The sequence below is a fragment of the Labrus mixtus genome, chromosome 2, assembly GCF_963584025.1.
Source record: "Labrus mixtus chromosome 2, fLabMix1.1, whole genome shotgun sequence".
In the NCBI taxonomy this organism is placed as follows: domain Eukaryota; kingdom Metazoa; phylum Chordata; class Actinopteri; order Labriformes; family Labridae; genus Labrus; species Labrus mixtus.
Window position 1 is genome coordinate 12,617,395 of NC_083613.1, and position 20,195 is coordinate 12,637,589.

The 20,195-nt window shown below is 44.8% G+C and overlaps 2 protein-coding genes across 4 annotated transcripts in view; both read left to right on the plus strand.

Annotated features, from left to right (window-relative positions):
• rbm20 (RNA binding motif protein 20) overlaps positions 1 to 5,503 on the plus strand; it is a 51,594-nt gene extending 46,091 nt beyond the window's left edge. Inside the window, exons 13-14 of the mRNA XM_061064349.1 lie at positions 659 to 780; positions 4,489 to 5,503. Coding sequence (XP_060920332.1) covers positions 659 to 780; positions 4,489 to 4,557 — 191 coding nt within the window. The 3' untranslated portion in view covers positions 4,558 to 5,503. The remainder of the gene's footprint in view (positions 1 to 658; positions 781 to 4,488) is intronic.
• Positions 5,504 to 7,053: 1,550 nt separating this feature from the next.
• Positions 7,054 to 19,988, plus strand: pdcd4b (programmed cell death 4b). Of its 3 annotated transcripts, none has more exons than XM_061052605.1 (12): positions 7,054 to 7,153; positions 7,574 to 7,681; positions 8,465 to 8,779; positions 11,546 to 11,640; positions 12,219 to 12,332; positions 12,434 to 12,655; positions 15,230 to 15,327; positions 15,920 to 16,034; positions 17,673 to 17,780; positions 19,074 to 19,184; positions 19,272 to 19,411; positions 19,500 to 19,988. In XM_061052605.1, exons 2-12 carry the CDS (start codon positions 7,639 to 7,641, stop codon positions 19,558 to 19,560), a joined length of 1,422 nt encoding a protein of 473 aa, XP_060908588.1. In that variant the 5' UTR covers positions 7,054 to 7,153; positions 7,574 to 7,638; the 3' UTR covers positions 19,561 to 19,988. The 3 variants fall into 3 exon arrangements, with proteins under 3 accessions (XP_060908588.1, XP_060908597.1, XP_060908606.1); XM_061052614.1 differs by having other exon boundaries at positions 7,069 to 7,157; XM_061052623.1 differs by having other exon boundaries at positions 7,086 to 7,153; positions 7,617 to 7,681.
• Positions 19,989 to 20,195: the final 207 nt, after the last annotated feature.

Consider the following 20,195-nt stretch of genomic DNA (forward strand, 5'->3'; position numbering starts at 1 on the left):
CACAGGCTGCATGGAGACTTACATAAGCCAGGCTGCTTTACAACAACAATAGACCTCAGGACGGACACAAGAGGCTGGCTATTTCTGTTATATGACGCCCCGAGAGCGCCGGAGCAAACTGTGCCCGTGGAGAGCATGGCTGTGATCACTTTCACACCGATGACTCATCTCGTTGTTGGGGTTGCACTTTAATTTGTCACTTTCATCTGGAACATGAGTGTTGATAACCAGATACTGTATGTGTCGTTTAAATGTACCTAATACTCACTTTATTGTCTTATTTCAAGTCCTCTACGTCCTCATTACCTAATGTATTCACAAAAAGCAGCTGGGTACTTAGACAAAGTGATTGGCAGAGCAGGTTGTCTGTGATCGGAGAAGTTTATGGTGGAGCTAAACCGTATGTTTGCAGACCAAGGGTCGCTCGACCCATGTCCTCGAATCCGAACTGTGGCTCCTTTCCGGCATGACATACCACCCTCTCTCTCTCTCCCTGGTTTTCAAACTCTTTCCTGTCCTGTCTCTAAAAAAATAATAAAGCATTACAAGCCAAAATAAAAAAAACTATTATAACAGATCTAAAAACTGTACAACCTTGTGTTTTATGTTTGCTCATTTCCTGGAGCGTCTTGTAAGTGTTGTGTTTGCCGTCCTATAGGAGTGGAGTTCATCGTGCCACGGTCTGGCTTCTTCTGTAAACTCTGCGGGTTCTTCTATACGAGCGAGGACACAGCGAAGACGAGTCACTGCCGCAGCACTGTTCACTACAGGAACCTACAGGTACACGCTGCACGTCCACGCTCCTGATGACCATGATGATAATCCACTCAGCAGTCTTTACACCACCTGTTTATATGTTGGTGATTGATGTCTTCACACTTGTACAGTCGGCACACGTTTCACACCCGAGGCAATGACGCATATTACATGCATATTATTTCTTATCAGACCGTTAGCATGCTACATTCAAATAACGTAAAGAATGTCATGTTTTCAACTGTCCGATGTGATTAGACTCTGCATCAGTCTGTAAACCTTTCTACGTTCTAACAACTGAGCAGGCGGTTTTAAGACACCCCCACACGGCCGTTTTGGACGCCCTTCAGTTTGCCAGATATGAGAGCAGTTATCAGGTCAAACCAACAGGTGTTGCAGCGATGGAAGTGGGCAAGAGAACTGGGGTCTCATTTATAAAAGAGTGCATAGAATCCATACTAAAAATGCACGTGCGCCAAAAACCCAGAAATGGCGTGCGCACAAAATGATTCAGATTTATAAAACCGTTCGTACGCACACGTGCACGCAATGTTCCCTTTATAAATCACAATCCAATTGGAAATGTGCGCATGTAGATTAGTCCCATGTTTGGCCCTCTACATGCCCACAATCAACCATAAATGGTCGATGCAAAGCAGCTCGTGAATGAAAATGCATACAAACGAGGGGGCAGATCAAACGTTTCCAGCGCAGGAAAAACCCGGAAGTTTAGACAAAGAAACGAAACTTTCTGACCCAGAAACGGAGGAGTTTGTGAATGAAGTGAAGGATAAAATGGACATATCGGTAGTTTACTGCAGCAGGAGGATCACAAACTTAACAAAAATCAGAGAATGACACCACGTCGCTGCTGCATTCACCCTGTCCTATGTGCCAAAACATCCACCGTTCATCAGGGTTTTTCCTGCATAGAGAATTCTTTGGCGCCCCCTAAGAGGTTTTAACCAGCGCCAAAGGAAAATCACGAGCGCCAAAAGGAAAAAAAGACGATTCAAATTGCAAATCAAATCCTCTCTGAATGTGTTAAAAATATCAATACATCAAACGACTGTTGAACAAGCAGAACATGAACTTAAATACGACGTCTCTGACTTCTAGCAGCTGGATAGCCAGCTGATTGACTGTTTCTTTTGACTGGTTTCGGACACTCTGCTGACACCCACAAGCGCTAAATGCGGGTTGATTTTCCGTTTGGTGAGTTAATTTCAAAGAGCAATCAACTTCATGGCGGTAAATATTTATCCCAACAGTCATGTTAAAACTACTGAGGGGTCATCGCGGGGGCACGCCGAGACGAGACACACCAACATAAATGGCTGCAAACGCTCACACACACACCGGAACGCCAACCACCACGCGCACCTGTTTACTTGTAGTGCAACAGAACGCGGTTGATCCGCTATCCGTATGGACCGAGTCGGGAACGCACGTTCAACTTTTCTCTGTTCACTTCCACAGTGTCTGCTTTTATCAACAATCAATAACTTCACGACCGTAACGTCAGCCAGCTGTATGTGAACTTCTCCACACAGACTGTCAAACAGCGCTGCGTTATAGCCAGCAAATATATTTTTATAATTTCTCAATTTCCTGATCTGATCAAATGATCCAAATGATCTGTGACTTAAATCTGTGATTATTTGACATATATACCTTAACTCAAATAAATGTACTTAAACAAATGTGTATGTAAAACAAAAACACAATTTAAAGGAAAAGAGCAGCCATCACAGGAAGAGGGTGAAATGCAGAGGATGTGACCGCCCCTCTCCCAATCTCATTACACCCCTCTCCCTCAAAATCCTTCTCCTCCCCTGTTTCACTGTTGCAATAGAAAAACATTATTAACCAGATTTAATTGGAGTTTCAGTAACTTAAGCATAATGATAATATTATTTATAAAAATGGTCAGAAATAACAGGAAATGCACAGATTTCTGTCAAATAAGGTAATACAGACTATACTGTAATATGCGGGTCGAACGTTTACTACAGCGCGTATAGTCAACCCCCAAAGGCCCATTCTGAGCCAGGAAAAACCCTGTTCATCATTACGCACGAGTATATCTGCAATGTTTACATGTTTACCGGGCCCACACTGACTTCTTCATATAGTGGCAGAGAGGTCACGTCAGTCAGCAGTCTGCCTCACTATATCATATTAGTAATCAAAAGTTTGATCAACGAACAAAAACGTTTGATAGTTGGCCACATTTTTTCGTGGGAAACTCTGTCTGCTCTGTGACTAATTATGAGGATATATATGCCTAATGATCCTGTCAGAGATGTCCACACTTGAATTATTTACAGAATAAATACATGCAGCTGATGAAGATGTGCTGAGTATGGAGGAGGCGAAATGTGTGAAGCCATCGCCGTGTCTCTGTGTGCTCTGTGCGTCTTGACGCAGGCATCTTTATTAAAACTAAAAGCCACACTTGATGATAAATGCACGATATTGAAAGTTATTAATGAAAACTGGTGGCTGTATGGTTTTTGTGTTAGTCTAATGTTTAACTCTACATCAGTGATTACATTAGTGTACACGTCCGGTCCTCTGAGGTCTGTCCGGGATAATGAAGGCGAGACAGCGCTGATGAAATATGTATGTGGCGGACTTTTATTTTAAATTTTATGTTTATGTTTATATATTGTCATAATGAAAGTTACTTATCGGAAACGGCTCACTACATGCGCGATTATAGCCTAAATAAAATAGTTGGTTAGAATGATTCTGATGACGTGGATCTGTCGGTAAAGTTTGATATTTAGTGAAATAAAATATGGAAGAGACATCAGTATACATTCTGCAGGTTTCAATTCACCACTTCGTCGTCTGTGTCGCCAATTTCCCCTGCCTCCAAAATGAACGTACGCCTGGGTCAGAGCTTGCTTACCGGTGCGCACATTTTACTGTCAGGTTGGTTTTCTAGATCACAAACTTTGCGTGGGAAAAGGCGTACGCCAGTTTCAAATGAGAATGATAAATGAGACCCCTGGTTCAGATAGAAGTGATTGTACCCGACCTAAAAAGCCTCTGCATGTTTCTAATAAGCTCCACGAGCAGAAACGTGCTCAAACTAGGATCAATATTGGAGATGCTTTTGAAAAATGGAGAGAGGTTAGAACACAGAAAGGTTTACAGACCGATGCAGAGCTGGATAAACACTGAAGCTTCAGTTTCCACCACATGACAACCTGCGTGAACATCGACTCTAGAGAGGAGGGGGGGACACAGCTCTCTACAATGTTTAGAATTTAGACTGCAGTACCTTACAATCAAAAGATTAATCAAAAAAACCTCTTAAATGTGTCTTAGTGGTGAGAAACCAACCCAGACAAAAACATATATATCAACAGATCCCAGCACACACACACACACACACACACACACACACTCTTGAAGGAACATACACATTGCATGTCAACTTGCGAGAGTATAAAGTTTCCATATTCAGCACCAGGGCAAACCAGTATGCGTGTCTTCCCCGAGCAGCACAGCTGATGCCGGCCTGAGCAGCAGTGACTCCCTAACATACGATGGATTACATTACAGGGGGAACATTTGTGCTGTCAGTCAAAGCTCTCTGTGTGTACGACTGTTTAAGAATGGCCGTGCTTTTGACGTGCAGAGACAATATTTTGTCATTAAAAATCGTGAATCTGTTTCGGTTTGTAATATTTAGTTTTTTCTTCCCCCACCTGTTCACAGAAATACCTGTCCCAGCTTGCAGAAGTGAGCCTGTTGGGGGCTCTCGCTGATCCCGCCGCCGCACAGTGACACCAGCTTGACCTCTCACCTCTCGTACAGCAGACTGCGGAGAGGGGGTGGAGAGATTTGTAATGATAGTGCCAAACTGTCAATAACTGTTTTCACATGTATGCACTCCTGAAAATTTCTAGAGAATTTCATGAGTACTGCTGGCTGTTCACACACGCACCTCTCAGCAGGAGACTATCCCTGTCAGACGGGGGGGGGGGTATCACGGTGTTTTCAGGACGTTTTGTGTGAGAGCTTTAAATGACGGCATGGATGAGGAGACTCATGAAAGCTTGAGAATGTTTCGACTATTGCACTGGTTTTTGGTAATCTGCTGGTTGTAGGGATGCGTTAAAGCCCCCGCCTTGATGCTTTCAATCTTGTAAATACCTTAAGAGTACTTTATAGTGACGCGACTAAAGCGAAGTACAGCGTTTTCAGTTCATAATTTTTCTTACGGTTGATTTAATTTAATGCGAGTGATTAAATGTCTTTTCTTGGAATGGAGACGTGTTCACAACGACGGCGTCAGTTTGTGCGTCTGATCTCCGTCCTCTTCCGAGTGAAATCAAACTGAAGGGATTCTTTGAAGAACATTTACAGTTTGTAAAGTGACTTGAAAAATGTGTCAAAGAAATTTTTAACTCAGTTAGAAAACTGAGGCAGATTCTCAGGTTTGTTGTTTTTGTCGAACAGATTTGAATGTTTAGCTTAGTGAACAGCATTTTCCTTTTTATTTATTTCTTTAAAGAATGAAAAATGTCTGCCGGGTAAACTGGCAGTTATTCGGACTGATGATAAAGAAAATATTCAAAGTTTTATTTTTGATTTGTATGAAGAGGATTAGGCCGCTGAAAGTTTACACTTTTAATTCTGATGTTTACTCCCCAGAATCTGGAGGAAAAAAGTCTGAATTTGGACTTTTATTTTGGAGTTAAAGGGCGTTTAAGATAAGATGTGGTGTGCGCTGATTTTGAAGGTGGACAAACTGAGTTTGAGTTACTGCCCTGACTCCGAAGTTAAAGTCAGAAGTTATAAAGAGAAGTGATTTCAGCGGCCCTCCTCGTCTTCCGTACATTTGATCTCAAGTCAGACCGTCACGTGTCGTTACTCATTGTGCCTTAACACTGAATCCTCTCACTGGACCATGTATTTATTAACCAGAGCTCAACATGCGGCCCTTCCTGTTGCAGTGATGTGTTTAAACCCAGGACAGACCCATGCTGTTTTTCTATACTGTGAATATGGATCCTGTGACGTCGACTGTTTTATCTCACAAACTTTTCATATGATTTCTGATGCATAAAAAAAATAAAAAATAAAAAAAACGTTAATAAAGAATTTCAACTTTTCTCAACATGCTGTGTTTCGGTTTATTGACCATGAAGTAAAACATAGTGGCGTGAAGGTGCTGGACAGGCTGGGACTCTTCCTCGGATTTCAGTGGTTCTGTTGTAAAAGAGCGCCCTCTAGTGTGGAGGCAAAACACTGTCATGAGTCACTCGTGTCTTTTGGAATAAATCTGTGAAAAGCATTTTTTTTAATCATTTTTTTACTGATTTAAAATGAACCTAGTTAAGACTCAGAACTTACTGACTTCCTGGTTCATTCTCATAAACTGTATACCTGGACAGAAACCCAGGCATGCACGGGGAGAACATGCAGACTCCACACAGAGAGGCTCCTGACAGACGGGGATAACATTTACTTTATTCAATGAAGCATGCTACACTCACAGGCTGAAATACACACATATGCACAAACAGGATCCTCTGGACATGCACTGATGGAGAGATGTCAGAGTGGGTGCTCCTGAGCAGGTGGGGGTTCAGTGTCTTGCTCAAGGGCACCTCAGCAGGGCACCTCTCCAGCTGCCAGACCAACTTCCACATTTGGTCCGCACCGGGTCACGGTGACCCACCGGTTCCCAACTCAAGTCCTGACAGACTGAGCTACTGCCGGGGTCTTCGATTCGAACCAGGAACCAATTTTTCCTTATCATCGATAACTCCCGCATCTTCAACTCTTTAAGTAAATTTCTATTGGACTTGTTGTGAACAATAACAACAACATCATTCTCATCCTTCTAAACACAGATCAGGTACATTTTCACATAGAAGCCCGTAAAAAAGCTTGAAAATGAAAATGCAAGGAAAGATTTTCAGCATTATAGAAAAAGACAAACGACAAGAAAAGTCTTTACTCTTCAAGTTTTTTATTTTATTATTAATATAATTGAATTTGTCTTTTCCTTTTATTCTGACTGTGTGTTTTAATATGCACCTGAGCCATGTTGTTTGTACATTTATTCTTGATTTAGATAAAAATAATAATTTAGAAAATCCCCATAAACTTCACCATCTCCATTAATAAAGAAGAAAAGTGTTGTTCCGGAGTTTCGTCTCCAAGGGGCAGCACTTCATAAACAACTCCAACCCAACTTAGAACATGCGAGAAAGAAAAATCCCGTGGTGTGTTTTCATTGGCTCCTCCTTTTAAAAACCCCACACACCCCCAGCCAATCAGAAGACGGGACGCGCGCAGCTACGTGCCTGCGTTGCTGGGCAGAAGAAACAATAAACAACAGTCGGAGTTTGACGCTTGGAGACAACAGACGGTCAGTAAGTTTAAGTTTAACGTCCCCTGTTAGTTTTTTAATCCAAAGAACAAAGTAGATAGAGAAACATATTAAACATGTTTAAAGATTTAGACCGAATGATTAGCACTAAGTTGCGGATACTGCCGTTTAAATTTAGACTTTTATCGACATTTCAGCGTCAACAACAGAAACACGTCGAGCCAACGAGTTCATAACAAGCTGAAGATATTTTGTGTTTGAGTTGTTTTCGTTTAAAATGTGCAGTGAAGGACTCTGCTGCAGTCTGAGGGTCTGACGCAGCTGAGTAAGCTAGCAGCGTTTAGCTATTGTTTACCAACAGTGAGACTTTGAATGACGGGAGGGGGGAGGGGGGAGCTGCTGCACGTCTGCGCATGTTGTTTCTGCATGTTAATTTCTGCTTTCTCTCCTAAATTGCAGGTATCCTTTAAACAAACACATTTTGCACTCTGTTCTGCTGCAGAATCTAATTTCTACTGTGAAACATGGCAACTGACTGCGAGGCCTGGCTGAACGCAAACCCTGTCGGTGAGTGTGAGCCAGTCTCAGCGGGTTAAAAGCCTCATCAGCTGTTTCCGATGTGGGGCACTGGGGCTTTTTTTTCCTCACACGGAAGTGGGTGATTGTTGATTTCGTGCACTGCCTGAAGATCCAATCTGTCCATGCACGAAGACAAAAAACACATCCAAATATACGGCTGTCATAGACTCTGTTTACTTTGTTTTGCAAGAAACCAGCAGATGCGACTGGCTATAAATGTTCCTGATCAACACTTTTATGAAGCATTACTGAATGCATTTGAGAACAGGGATTTGCGACATTCACCACAAATAATATCTCGTTATTTTGGGGGATTTTGAGTATATTTTGCATCCCTTTAAAAATGTCAAAATGCTTCAGCAACACTTCATTTACAAATTAGACCTACGCATTTCGGCTTGTGGACTTCATCAGGGTCCATCCTGGAGCATTTTGACCTCTTCAAGCCTTTCACTTTTCATGCAGCTTGTTAGTTGGTGAAGTTGTGCCAGAGAATCCCGCTCTGATTCCTCAAAAATGTGCCAGTAAAAGTCTTGTATTGTACTAGCTCCCTACTGTTAATAGTATGTTTTGTTAATGATGTTGATTGCTCTATCGGTCAGGCCCGTGTTATTTTGTCTCCACTTAATGGCACTAATTAAGCCGAGAGTAGCTGATAGGCTATCGTCATCTGACAGCATCAAACGGTGTAAAAGCAGCGACATTATACGATGCTCATATCTCTGCACTGCCCCGTTAAACGCTTCCCCGTCCTTTCTTGTAATACCACAGAAGCAGGAGACCTGAGCGACTCTTTTCTCTCTGGAGACGAGGACAATGGCGTGTCGCTCATCTCCAACAAGAACATCAACGAGATCAACGGCAACTGGCTGACCTCTACCAGTAGCAGCATCCAGGAAGCACGGCTCAAGGCAAAGGCCAAGCGGCGGCTGAGGAAGAACTCGTCCCGGGACTCCGGCCGGGGGGACTCGCTCAGCGATAACGGGGATGTTGTAAGGGGGTCCCTGGTGGCTCCCACAAGCCCCAAAAGCAAACTGTTGGACAGGAAGTCCCGACTGGGCAAGGGACGAGGTCTACCGAAGAAAGGTAAGATGACTGAGAGAGGACAGCAACCGGTTTTTAATGATGATTGTGACTTTCAAAGCATTTAACCATTTGCTGCTCATTACCACACTCAAGTAAAAGTTGATCAAAGGGCCACTGGTGTTTCATCACAAGTCAGTGTGTGACCTGCTGCTGCTGTCGTCACCTGGTAGCTTTCCCTGTAGAAGCCATAAAGCAATTTGCATGTAGACAAATGGCGTGGAAATCTAAATCAGGTCACAGCCACTACAAACTTTTCTTAACTTGCCATCTGCTCTGTGAAGCTCTCTGGACCTCAGGAGGTTAAATAACAGTCTCAGTGACTACCTGCTGAGGGAAACAGGAACATGTGAGTGTTAGTCGAGGATTCATATGTCCTGTAATCACCCTAACGCCGTGTAAGGCCCCGTGTCCACAGAGCGTTTTTATCTGAGCGCCAGCGTCTTTTTCTTTCATTTCTCAATGAGTAGAGAGCGCATGCAGTGAAAAGTAACGGAGCCGTGTCGGCCATTCAGCGACCGTTGTCAACAGACTGTTGTCATGGATACAGGACGAACGTGCATCGCTTTTCTTCTCAGCGCATGAAACGCTTCGTGCAAACGCTCCTGAGCACACAGCCAGCGCTTTTCTTTTCCTGAAGAAATGCTAGGTGGACACGGGGTCTTAGGAGAGTAATTCTCCTCTAAATATAAATAAAACATCACTGAAGGTGTTGCGGTTAAAAGAGTGACCGCGTTAACTGACGACTTTCAGACAAACGTAACAGAGAGTGTCGTATTGAACGCCGCATTGTTAGTTTTTTTTTATCATCGTAATGTCAAAAATACTTATTAAATATGTCTTTAATGAAAGGCTGAACAAAGAGGCGTGCATTAGGACTCATGGCGTGCGACAACCACAGGCGCTTTGGCTGAAAGTCGCTAGTTAACATGGTCACTCTTTAAACCGTAACACCGACAAAGACTTTGCCGTTTTGAGCGGTGGATATAGTGTTCTGTATGAGGGTCACAAGAGCCCAAAGCTTGTTTTTCTGTTTTTCTGAAGTTGTATCAAGGTCACTCTCTCTCTAGTTGTCAGTCGGTGTGGCAAGCATGCGGTGCCTGCTGCGTCGTCGTCATTGCAGAGCGGTCACTTCTCTCGCCTCCTCGGGGTCAGAGGAGTGGGATGAGTCGAGCCTCTCTTGGCTCGGTGTCTGCAAGTTGCATAACAGATACCGCCGCCATGCCCATGCAGCCCGGTCACTCGAGCTCTCCTGCATCAAAAGTTTTAAAAGAAGAATGAATCGGATGCACGCCTTCTGAGTCACGGGCAAACTGGCGTGCAGTGTGTTCAAACTCTGAAAGTGGGACGGGTTTAGCACGACCAATCAGGGCTGTGCTAAATATAGAGTCATGTCAAGTGCACCATGCTGGCGAGTACTAATGGAGGTTTCAGCCTGTGTCACAAGCCGCTTCTTAAACTGTCTGCAAGCTGTCGACCCAGCAGATGTTTGTTTGTGTAGCACATGACGGCCCCCCAAATACGGGGATTAATGGCGTGTTTGGCCGTCGGGTTTAAGAACGTAGCAGCAGACTAAAACACAAAGATTATGAGCTGTTTATACTTTTTGTTGTGGGTGCACAACAGCACTCCGTGCGGTAGAGCAGCGTACTTTATTCCCCTCCGGATGTTTTAACTGCAACCGTGAAAACTTATGTGTGGGACATGAACCTCAAAGGCCCATAGTGATGATGTCATGCATTTTTAAAAAAGTGTTGGGTGATGTGTGGAGCTCATGACATCAGTATTACTGGTGTGGTTTAGAGTCTAGATCAGTGGTTCACTCACGACCCACTTTTAGGTCCTGACCCACCAGCGGAGAACCACTGGCCTCAACCCTCTCACTACATGTAGTCCAGATTCTAAACATTATAGAGAGCTCCTCTCTAGAGTCGATGCTCACACAGGTTGTCATGTGGTGGACACTGAAGCTTCAGTGTTTAGCCAGCTCTGCATCGGTCTGTAAGCCTTTCTGTGTTCTCACCTCTCTCCATTTTTCAAAAGCATCTCCAATATTGATCCTAGTTTGAGCACGTTTCTGCTCGTGGAGCTTATTAGAAACATGCAGAGGCTTTTTAGGTCGGGTACAATCACTTCTATCTGAACCAGTTCTCTTGCCCGCTTCCATCACTGCAACACCTGTTGACCTGATAACTGGTCTCATATCTGGCAAACCGAGGGGCGTCCAAAACGGCCGTGTGGGGGTGTCTTAAAACCGTCTACCTTCTCTGATCCAAACAAATCCAGAGCATTCAGGACCAGAATCTAAAGTTAGAAGGAGGACATACTGGCTGCTGCATTGTTGTCAGAGAAGCCAGCACTTCAACATGTTTCCTTAATGTCTGATCATATAGTAAGCTCACTTTATCATTTCAAGCTCTTCCGGTTAGCATCACCTTCTGTTCATGTGTCTCAGTATTTTAAAAACATGACATCACGCTGCTACCTCACATTCTTACGTCTGATTTGGAAAGGGATTGAAGGTGTTAGATTTCACAGACTTTGTGTTCAGTGATGCTAACACTCTCAAAGGCTGCTACCGAGCTTTTTGACCATGAAATGTGAACTCGTCCACAGAACAACTCGTGTGTCAGATAACCAAGACGTGTTTGCCTCTAAATGTTTTGAACATGTCACTATCCATGGCTTCTTTCTCTGATCGCCTTCACATGAGCCACGATGATGCTAATTGATATCATATCTCACATTGTGACTGACCTTTGTCTGCAGGAGGGGCTGGAGGGAAAGGTGTGTGGGGACGGTCCGGTGAAGTTTATGAACAAGAGAAGGTCGACGAGAAAGATCCCAACTACGATGAAGCTCAGGTACCGACTGTGGTCTTGATATTCTTCTTCTTTATTATGAATCCAGGGGTTTGAATGTCATAAATAGTTTCATGCACAGACCTAAAGCTCGGCTCAGACTTCAGGATAATCAGCCTGATTTGAAGTCCGATTCCTCCTTCCCGACAATCGCACAGGTGTTCCCGACTTGATGAGGCTCGCAACCGATTACCTGCCTTGACTCAAGGCGGTGAGACGCAAACCCGTGCAGGTACACTGGACACCTGAGATGCAGCTGACTGTTAAAATCTGACCTCCAGCCCTCGCTGAAGAACAAACAATCCATGATGTTTTCATCTCTTCTGACATTTCTTCACCCAAAATCGTTTTTTTTCCTCTGCGTAAAGCATGACAATCACAGATTTAACCGCCGGCTCCGTTGTTCATGTGAAGTCACATGAGCTGGTGCGTTCCCCGCCCCCGGGCTAAACGCTTTATGTGGAGCGTCTTTATTTGTTTCAATTAATGTCTGCGATAAGTTTTTCAGAATATTCTGGGTGGATTCTTTCGATGTTAAAATCTTCCAAACGCTGAAGCGGTGATGCGTTTGTGTTTGACAGGAAAACTGTGTGTATGAGGCGGTGGTTCCCCCGCTGGAGGAGAAGGACTTTGAGAAGAAGGTCACTCCGATAGTGCAGGAGTACTTTGAGCACGGAGACTCAAATGAAGTAGCTGTAAGTGAACGACCTACTCACTGTAACAGAAGAAAAAAAAGAGTTCTGTTGATAAAAAAGCATCAACAATAAAACGCCAACATTCCCGTCTCTCCGTGCAGGAGCTGCTGGCAGAGCTGAACCTGGGGACCATGCGGAGCGGCGTTCCCTCGTTGGCCGTGGCGATGGCCCTGGAGGCTAAAGCCAGCCAGCGGGAGCTGACCTCCAGGCTGCTGGCAGACCTGTGCGGGTCGCTCCTCTCCCGGAGTGACATGGAGAGCTCCTTCGACAAACTGCTGCGAGAGCTGCCCGACCTGGTCCTGGACACACCGGGGGCGCCACAGGTGAGTCCAGTGGGAGGGGCGGGGGGTCAGGAGAAACACCTGTAGAGGAGGCGAGAGTGTAACGCTGTGTGTTTGTGTTACTGTGCTGCAGGACACACTTTTCATACCTGTTCATCTAAAAGTTGGCTGCGTCCTGCTTGCTGACAAACACGCCGTGTGTGCAGCCGACACCATCACACGCTGCATGCCACCTGAAATGTTTGAAACTTCACCTCCGTTCATTGTTGCTTGCGAGCTGTGGTGATACATAGCGACGCTGGTGAGGCAGGCAGCGCCACTTTTGAACATCGTTTCTCCGTCATGAGGTCACAGTGGGGAAGTGAATGCAATCAATGGCTCACTGTAGAGTAAATAAAGTGTGTGGCGTGCTGCACTGATTTAAAGACTCCTCGGTTTAAGTCAACGAGTGACCAGCAGGCCGAGAACTCATCTACCGTACTGTAGCTAGTTAGAGAGCTAACGCAACAAAGTAAAAACAGATGGTACTAAAAGAGCGATGCAGTATCTGAGCGTTGTGGACTTCGCTGAGCGCAGGAAGACAGATTCTCTGACGGACCCCCAAACACAGACTGCGTCTTATAGACTGGTGTGACTTTATTCAGGACTCTTTCTCTCTAACATGTGATTAGGCTCAGGGACGCTTTGTGTGTTTTTATGTTGTATTTAATTCTCTCATGTTGTTGTTGATCACCGTGTTTACAGCTGCATTGCATTGATTAGGAATGACCTTTAATTGCAGTGGAACAAAACAAACCTTTATATCCCCTCTCTCTGGAGGACATGTGAACAGGCTGTTCAGCAGAAGAGGCTCATGTCTGTCCGCCCCGTTACAGTAAACACGTTTTCACACGGGCTGCGGCCGAGCACAGAGCGAACATTGTGGTTTTATGTGTGTGTGTGTGTGTGTGTGTGTGTGTGTGTGTGTGTGTGTGTGTGTGTGTGTGTGTGTGTGTGTGTGTGTGTGTGTGTGTGTGTGTGTGTGTGTGTGTGTGTGTGTGTGTGTGTGTGTGTGTGTGTGTGTGTGTGTGTGTGTGTGTGTGTGTGTGTGTGTGTGTGTGTGTGTGTGTGTGTGTGTGTGTGTGTGTGTGTGTGTGTGTGTGTGTGTGTGTGTGTGTGTGTGTGTGTGTGTGTGTGTGTGTGTGTGTGTGTGTGTGTGTGTGTGTGTGTGTGTGTGTGTGTGTGTGTGTGTGTGTGTGTGTGTGTGTGTGTGTGTGTGTGTGTGTGTGTGTGCGCGCGTGTGCAGTTTGTGTATTTGAGCTCTGTCCTTTTCAGCCTGCACAGACATGAGATCTCTGGCCATTGTCTGTCTGCACTCGCAAAAATGCAAGCTCAGCAAAGGACGCTTAAAGGGTTATTACCCCCCACATACACACACACACACACGCTGACACGTACACACGCGCGCGCACACACACACACACATGCACACACACACACGCTGACACGTACACACACGTTGACACGTACACACACACGCACACACAAACACACACACACATACACACACCCCTCCTCTCTGTGTTTCATCGGGCCCCGCTGGTCATTTCTCTCCCACACGCTTAGTTCTCTGTGGGTGTTATCACGGCTGCTGATCACTTTTCAACATCACATTTTAGACTTTTTTTTTAAAAACCCAAACAAAGAGAAAATAAATTCAGCTTTTGCTTTTTACTTCTTGGATTTCTTTTGGGACTGAGCGGCGTAGATTCCCATCATCCTTAGTGAAACCGTTCACAGTATTTCTCGTCTGAAAGCCACATTTCTTTGTACTTGTATTTCCTCTCCTCTTCTGTTAATACGCTGCCGTAATCGCTCCTGTGATTGCTGTGAATTGTCGCCCGGACGAGCAGATCCACTCGAGGAATAAAACAAAACAAAAAATCTTATGACGCTAATGAGACGGTGAAGATTTGATAACGCACGCAGACGCGTCTCAGGCAAAGATCTCATTCAAGGCTTTTACAGAATCTGCAGGAACCCTGATTACAAAACAAACCTCCTTCTGTCTACCTCTCTCCCTCTATTCAGTTTCACACACACACACACACACTCTCTGCTCGCTGCCTGTCCTGTCCGGCCGCCGGTCAGATGATTGTCGTCTCTTGTCAGAACAGGAACAATGATCAGTGATGAGCGCAGGCTTCAGGGAGGCCACAAGAGGAAAAACAAGCTCTTTCATTTCTCTAAATCATCCGTCTGAAAAACCTGTAAACACACACAAACACAGAGACACATACACACACACACACACACTCACACACTCACACACACACACTCACCCCTGAGGCCACTGATAGTCATCTGTAGTGTTTTGTTTTTAGGCCTCTGGTTCTTTAAACTGAACAATGTGACCTTTTTAAATGTAACAACAATGTAGCATGTCTTCTCTGGTCGCCTATAAATGTTAATGCTAAACTGTCGAACACAAATGACCTCCCGTCTGACAGGGATAGTCTCCCACTGTGAGGTGCATGTGTGAACAAAAATATCAGGAGGATTTCAGGGGCGGTCCTCCTGAAATGTGAAAACAGCTCGTTTGTTTACATTGTTTGTTTGTTTGTTTGTTTTGAACAGCTGGTGGGTCAGTTCATCGCTCGAGCTGTTAGTGACCAGATATTATCCAAGAGCTTCATCGAAGGCTACAAAGGCAGAGTGGACTGTGAGTTTACGAGGTATGTGAACGTTAACCAGTGTTTGCTTCTGAATTCTGTTTGTTTTTGTAAAAGCTATGTAAGGCGCCGTCTCCACCTGGCGTTTGTGTCTGAGCGCCAGCGTCTTTTTTTTCAATCGTTTCAGTGAGTAGAGAGCGATCTCAGCAGCAGCGCTCCGACTTTTTTTTTGTGGCCGCTCCGGGTGCTTGGAGTTGAAAATCTTTCAACTTTTCAGAAAGGCTCTTTTGACGTCACTGGCGCTCTTTTCCAAATGTCTGATATTCCCCGTGTTTTGTCCCCACATCCTCCTCGCTCCGATCTCAAATATAAAACATGCAGTGAAAAGTAACGGAGCAGTGTAGGTCATACAGCATATAGGCTGTTGCCATAGAGACAGGACGGACGTGCAGCTTTTCTTCTCAGGTGAACACGGCGCCTTAGCGTTCTTTATCAAAGCGACTGCGTTTTAAAAAAAAAAAGGTGTTGATATGTTTTAGGAGCTTCAGCCAATCACCCGGGTCGACACGCAGTTAGACAGGAACAGAAACAAAGCAGAGAGAAAGTTAGCGTTTCAGTGTGACCACCACAAACCTCTCCCGTTTTTATCTTCCAGGTCGGCACTAGAGCGAGCGACGGTGCTGCTGAAGATGAGCCTGGGGGGCCTACGTGTCGAAAACCAGTGGGGGGCTGGCGGGGGCCAGAGACCCGTCACGCAGCTCATCAAAGAGGTAAAACTCAACGCAGTCTGATGTTCTTCCTTTCTGTCACCGCTTACTTGTACTTCAGTCAGTGCTGAAACCCCCCAGGAAACCATCCTCAGGTGTTTTCCACAGAACGACACATTTATGTTTTAGAATCGATGCAGCTGTCTGACTTCCTGTTTCACGAGAAGGGGGTTTCTAAGATCAGAAAACAAAAGTTCTGCTTTGAAAACCAAAATCTCAAAGATAGAAGGACGGATGTTGTCGACCGACTCGGAGGTAGAATATGCAGCATTTTTTTTTTTTTTTAGATATATTGTTGTGCCTTTTAATGGAGAGATAGGACAGTGGATAGAGTTGGAAATCAGGGAGAGAGAGAGAGGGGAATGACATGCGGGAAAGGAGCCAGAGGCTGGATTCGAACCTGGGCCGCCCGCTTGGAAGACTACAGCCTCCATACATCAATCAATCAATCAATCACATTTATTTATAAAGCCATTTAAAAACAGCAAGAGCTGACCAAAGTGCTGTACACGAAACAAGAGAGCAATACAGATTAAAAAGCAAAACAAAAACAAAAATAACAAGGCAAAACTCATACATACATGTTTGCCTACAGACATGCACACAGAATACTAACAATATAATTAGACAATAATATTCTAAAACATTTGATAGAAGTACATTGGAAAGAAGTACAAGCAACCTAACTAGGACTCAAAAGCCAACGTGTAAAAGTGTGTTTTGAGGCGGGACTTAAAAAATTCCACAGAGGGGGCCGACCTGACTGAGGGAGGAAGGCTGTTCCACAAGCGACATGGGGCGCGCGCACTAACCACTGCTCCACCAGCGCCCCAAATATGCAGCATTTTAAACATTAATTTAGCAGATATGAAATCTATTCAGTCTAAATATAGAGTTGAGTAAAAAGAATGAAGTCAAACCTCTGGGTTTGTTGTTCTGAGCTCTGTGTTCACACTAATGAGACGGCGCTTCCTTCAGCTCGTTAACGTTTCACTCAGAGGCTCAAACGTGTTTTTTCATACGTGGTAAGAGGGACGGCCCTGCCCTCTCCCCCGGGGGAACAGAATCATCTTTGGGCCGTACTCGGCCTGAACATTGAGGGAGGGGAGGTCGTGCGCTGAGGGGAAGAGCAAGGATGGCCAAAGAGAAGTTTGGTCTAAGGGTGCACTCACACTAGGTCCAGTTGCCCCCCTCCCGCACTCACATCCAACCCGGCCTGAGCAAGGTTACCATCATAGGGCTCCCAAAGTTGAATCTAATCTAATCAAAGACCTCCGAGTTCTTGTGGGTTTTATCCAGCTGACTAAATATTCGAGTCATGCCCAATCGGACCAACGGGAACCCTTTGTTTCAAATGATCGTGGAGAGGAACATCGATTAGGATATCTGTCATGTCCACGTTGTGTGCCTGTGCTCGTGCGCCCACCTCTTCTTCAAACCGAGTCAGGGCCAAGGAAGTGTGCAGAGCGCTGACACTAGAGGAAGGACCTTAATGTTGCTCGGGGACACAGTACTGATTTCCTGTTGGCGTGCGCCCTCAGAGACTGCGCCGCTCTGAACGTCACATATTTCACCACTGAAAGAGAAAATGATTTAGAATGTGAACAAACGGCTGTGATTGTTAACCCTCTCTCTGGTCAGATGAACCTGCTGCTGAAGGAGTACATCCTGTCTGGAGACAGCAAGGAGGCCGAGCGATGTCTCCGAGATCTGGAGGTCCCCCATTTCTACCACGAGTTTGTCTACGAGGTAAAAAAAACATTTTCTGTGGTTAGAGACACGACAGCTGACACTTTCATTTACAGCGATGAAGCCAGATGGAGAGGAAAAAAAAACAAAACAGAGACATGCATGTAGTTTATATTTTTCTTCATTTAATAGTCCGATGTATAGGACGCTGTCGTCCTCTCAGAGGTGTCCGTGTGACGTTTTATATTTCTTTGAACAAAGTCTACGGCGTGCAGTTTGTCTGGTACCCTCTGATGTCATCATGTCCAGTTTGCAAACCTGCATGACATCAGTATGGTGGTTAGTTTCTCATCCTGAGGTAAAGTTGTGAAGTAAGAAGCTTTGCCTAAAGTCACCCCGCCCACCTCAAGCTGGTCACTCACAGCCTGTCCTATCAGCATGCGGCGCGATTTCCACATGGGGGCAAATTTTCAACCGCGTCAGGTCGAGCGCCATGGGTGACGGTGGCGATGCATGTCTCTGCACATTCTACTGGTATATTGTTTGAACCGGTCTGCAGGACAGAGCCCCCCCTTTAAGATTAAAAAAAAACAAAAAACGGGTATTTAAAGTGCTTCTCTAAAGGTGTATTGGGGGCTTTCTATACTTTTATTTTAGAGAGACACGGGGGAAGAGAGAGCGAGTGGGGGGAACAACCTGCAGGAAAGGAGCCGCAGCTCGGATCAGAACCCAGACCGTCCTCAAGGACTTAACCCTCAGGCATCAGTTTAATTTATTACCCTCTTAAGTCACTAAGGACAAAAATGTCCACTTCCAAAAAACTGCTATATAAAAATAGAACAGATTCATATTTTTTTCTACTTTTTTTCTGCATAAATCTCTTAAACAACTCCAGACCTGCTCAAAAATATCAAATATTGACTAATTATCAGGAATTTAACCCTTTAAATGCCAGTTTGATTACATGATTCTGGCATTTAAAGGGTTAAATTAGTTATTAAACATGTTTCAATGTTCTATTGATCTATTAAAAAAAAAAAATTTGCATTCCAAAATGTGTCAAGAGACTTTCTCACAAAAATGTGTGCCGTATGCACTAACACAGACAAATGATGACCAGATGAAGAGGAAACATTTTCCGAAATGGACAAAAATGTCCATAATGATGCATGAGGGTTAAACCGCTGTACACGGGGCGCTCACAAACTGCTAGGTTACCCCAAAAGTGCTTCTTCTAGCAGGATTTACAGTTTAAAAATATTAAGAACTACAATTCTGTGCTTTGTGTGACATCCTGTGCTTCTGCTGGGTTGTGAACGAGTATAAACGTATAAACGTGTCGTTTCCCCTCAGGCGATCGTGACGGCGTTGGAGTCCAAAGGCGAGAAAACGTTCAAAATGGTTCTGCAGCTCCTCAAGTCGTTCTCTGCTTCCTCCGTGATCACTGTGGACCAGATGAGAAGGGTGAGGGCCCCCCCTGGTGGTGGAATCCTGCACTGCAGAGCACATGTGTCAGCCTGTTTATTTGACACAGTTTGTTTTTCTGCACAGGGCTACGGGAGAGTTTATCTGGACATCGCCGAGATCAACATCGATGTCCCGCGTGCGTACTTCATCCTAGAGCAGTTTGTCGACAAGAGCTTCAACATGGGAATCATCGACGTCAAGTTAAGAGATCTTTGTCCCTGTCGGTGAGTACACGCCGGCGTCACACTTCACACATTTTCTGAATGTCGATGTGTTTACACGTTGCTAATCTTTTTGTCCTTGTCTCGTCAGGGGGCGGAAGAGATTTGTCAGCGAGGGAGACGGCGGTGTGGTCAAACTTGAAAGCTGCTGAGGCGCCTCCTTTTTACGTGCCAGGTTTCCTTTGAAGAAGAGGACGAAGCGACTTTTTTTACTCGCAGATTTTTTCAAACGTGTCGGGTTACAAAATCTGATTTCCCTTCAAACAGTCGGAGAGAATGTACATTTCTGAAGCGGAGGAACAAAAGCTGCACTTTGAATTGAAGCTGAAGTTGGTACCGCCCTCCACGGTGTTTCAATTCAAACATTCACATAAGCTAACCCTTAAAGTGCCACGCCTCTCTGTGTCCGTCATTCCACGTTGTTTTGTACAGTATTTTCTTGATTTCACTGCCAATCCGTTTGTGTTTTCTAGATAGCAGTGTTTGTACAGAGATGACTGGTTTGTGTCGAGAGCTTTTTAAAAGGATCTAAAAAAAACAATAAAGAAAGGAGCTGTTTGGTCAACGGCTCCACAACCAGCTGCTGCTTCTGGGCTCTGCTTGACCTTTTCTAACATTTCATTGGTTGGTGTAAACTTCAGTGTCAGAGTCTGAGGTTTGTTTTGCATCCCAGCAGCTTCAACAACATGAAAGTTAAAGAATAGATCCAAACATTTGACATTCAATACGCCTGCGACGTCCTTTGATCGGGGATTCAGATTGCAGATTTAATGTTTGGATAAACAGC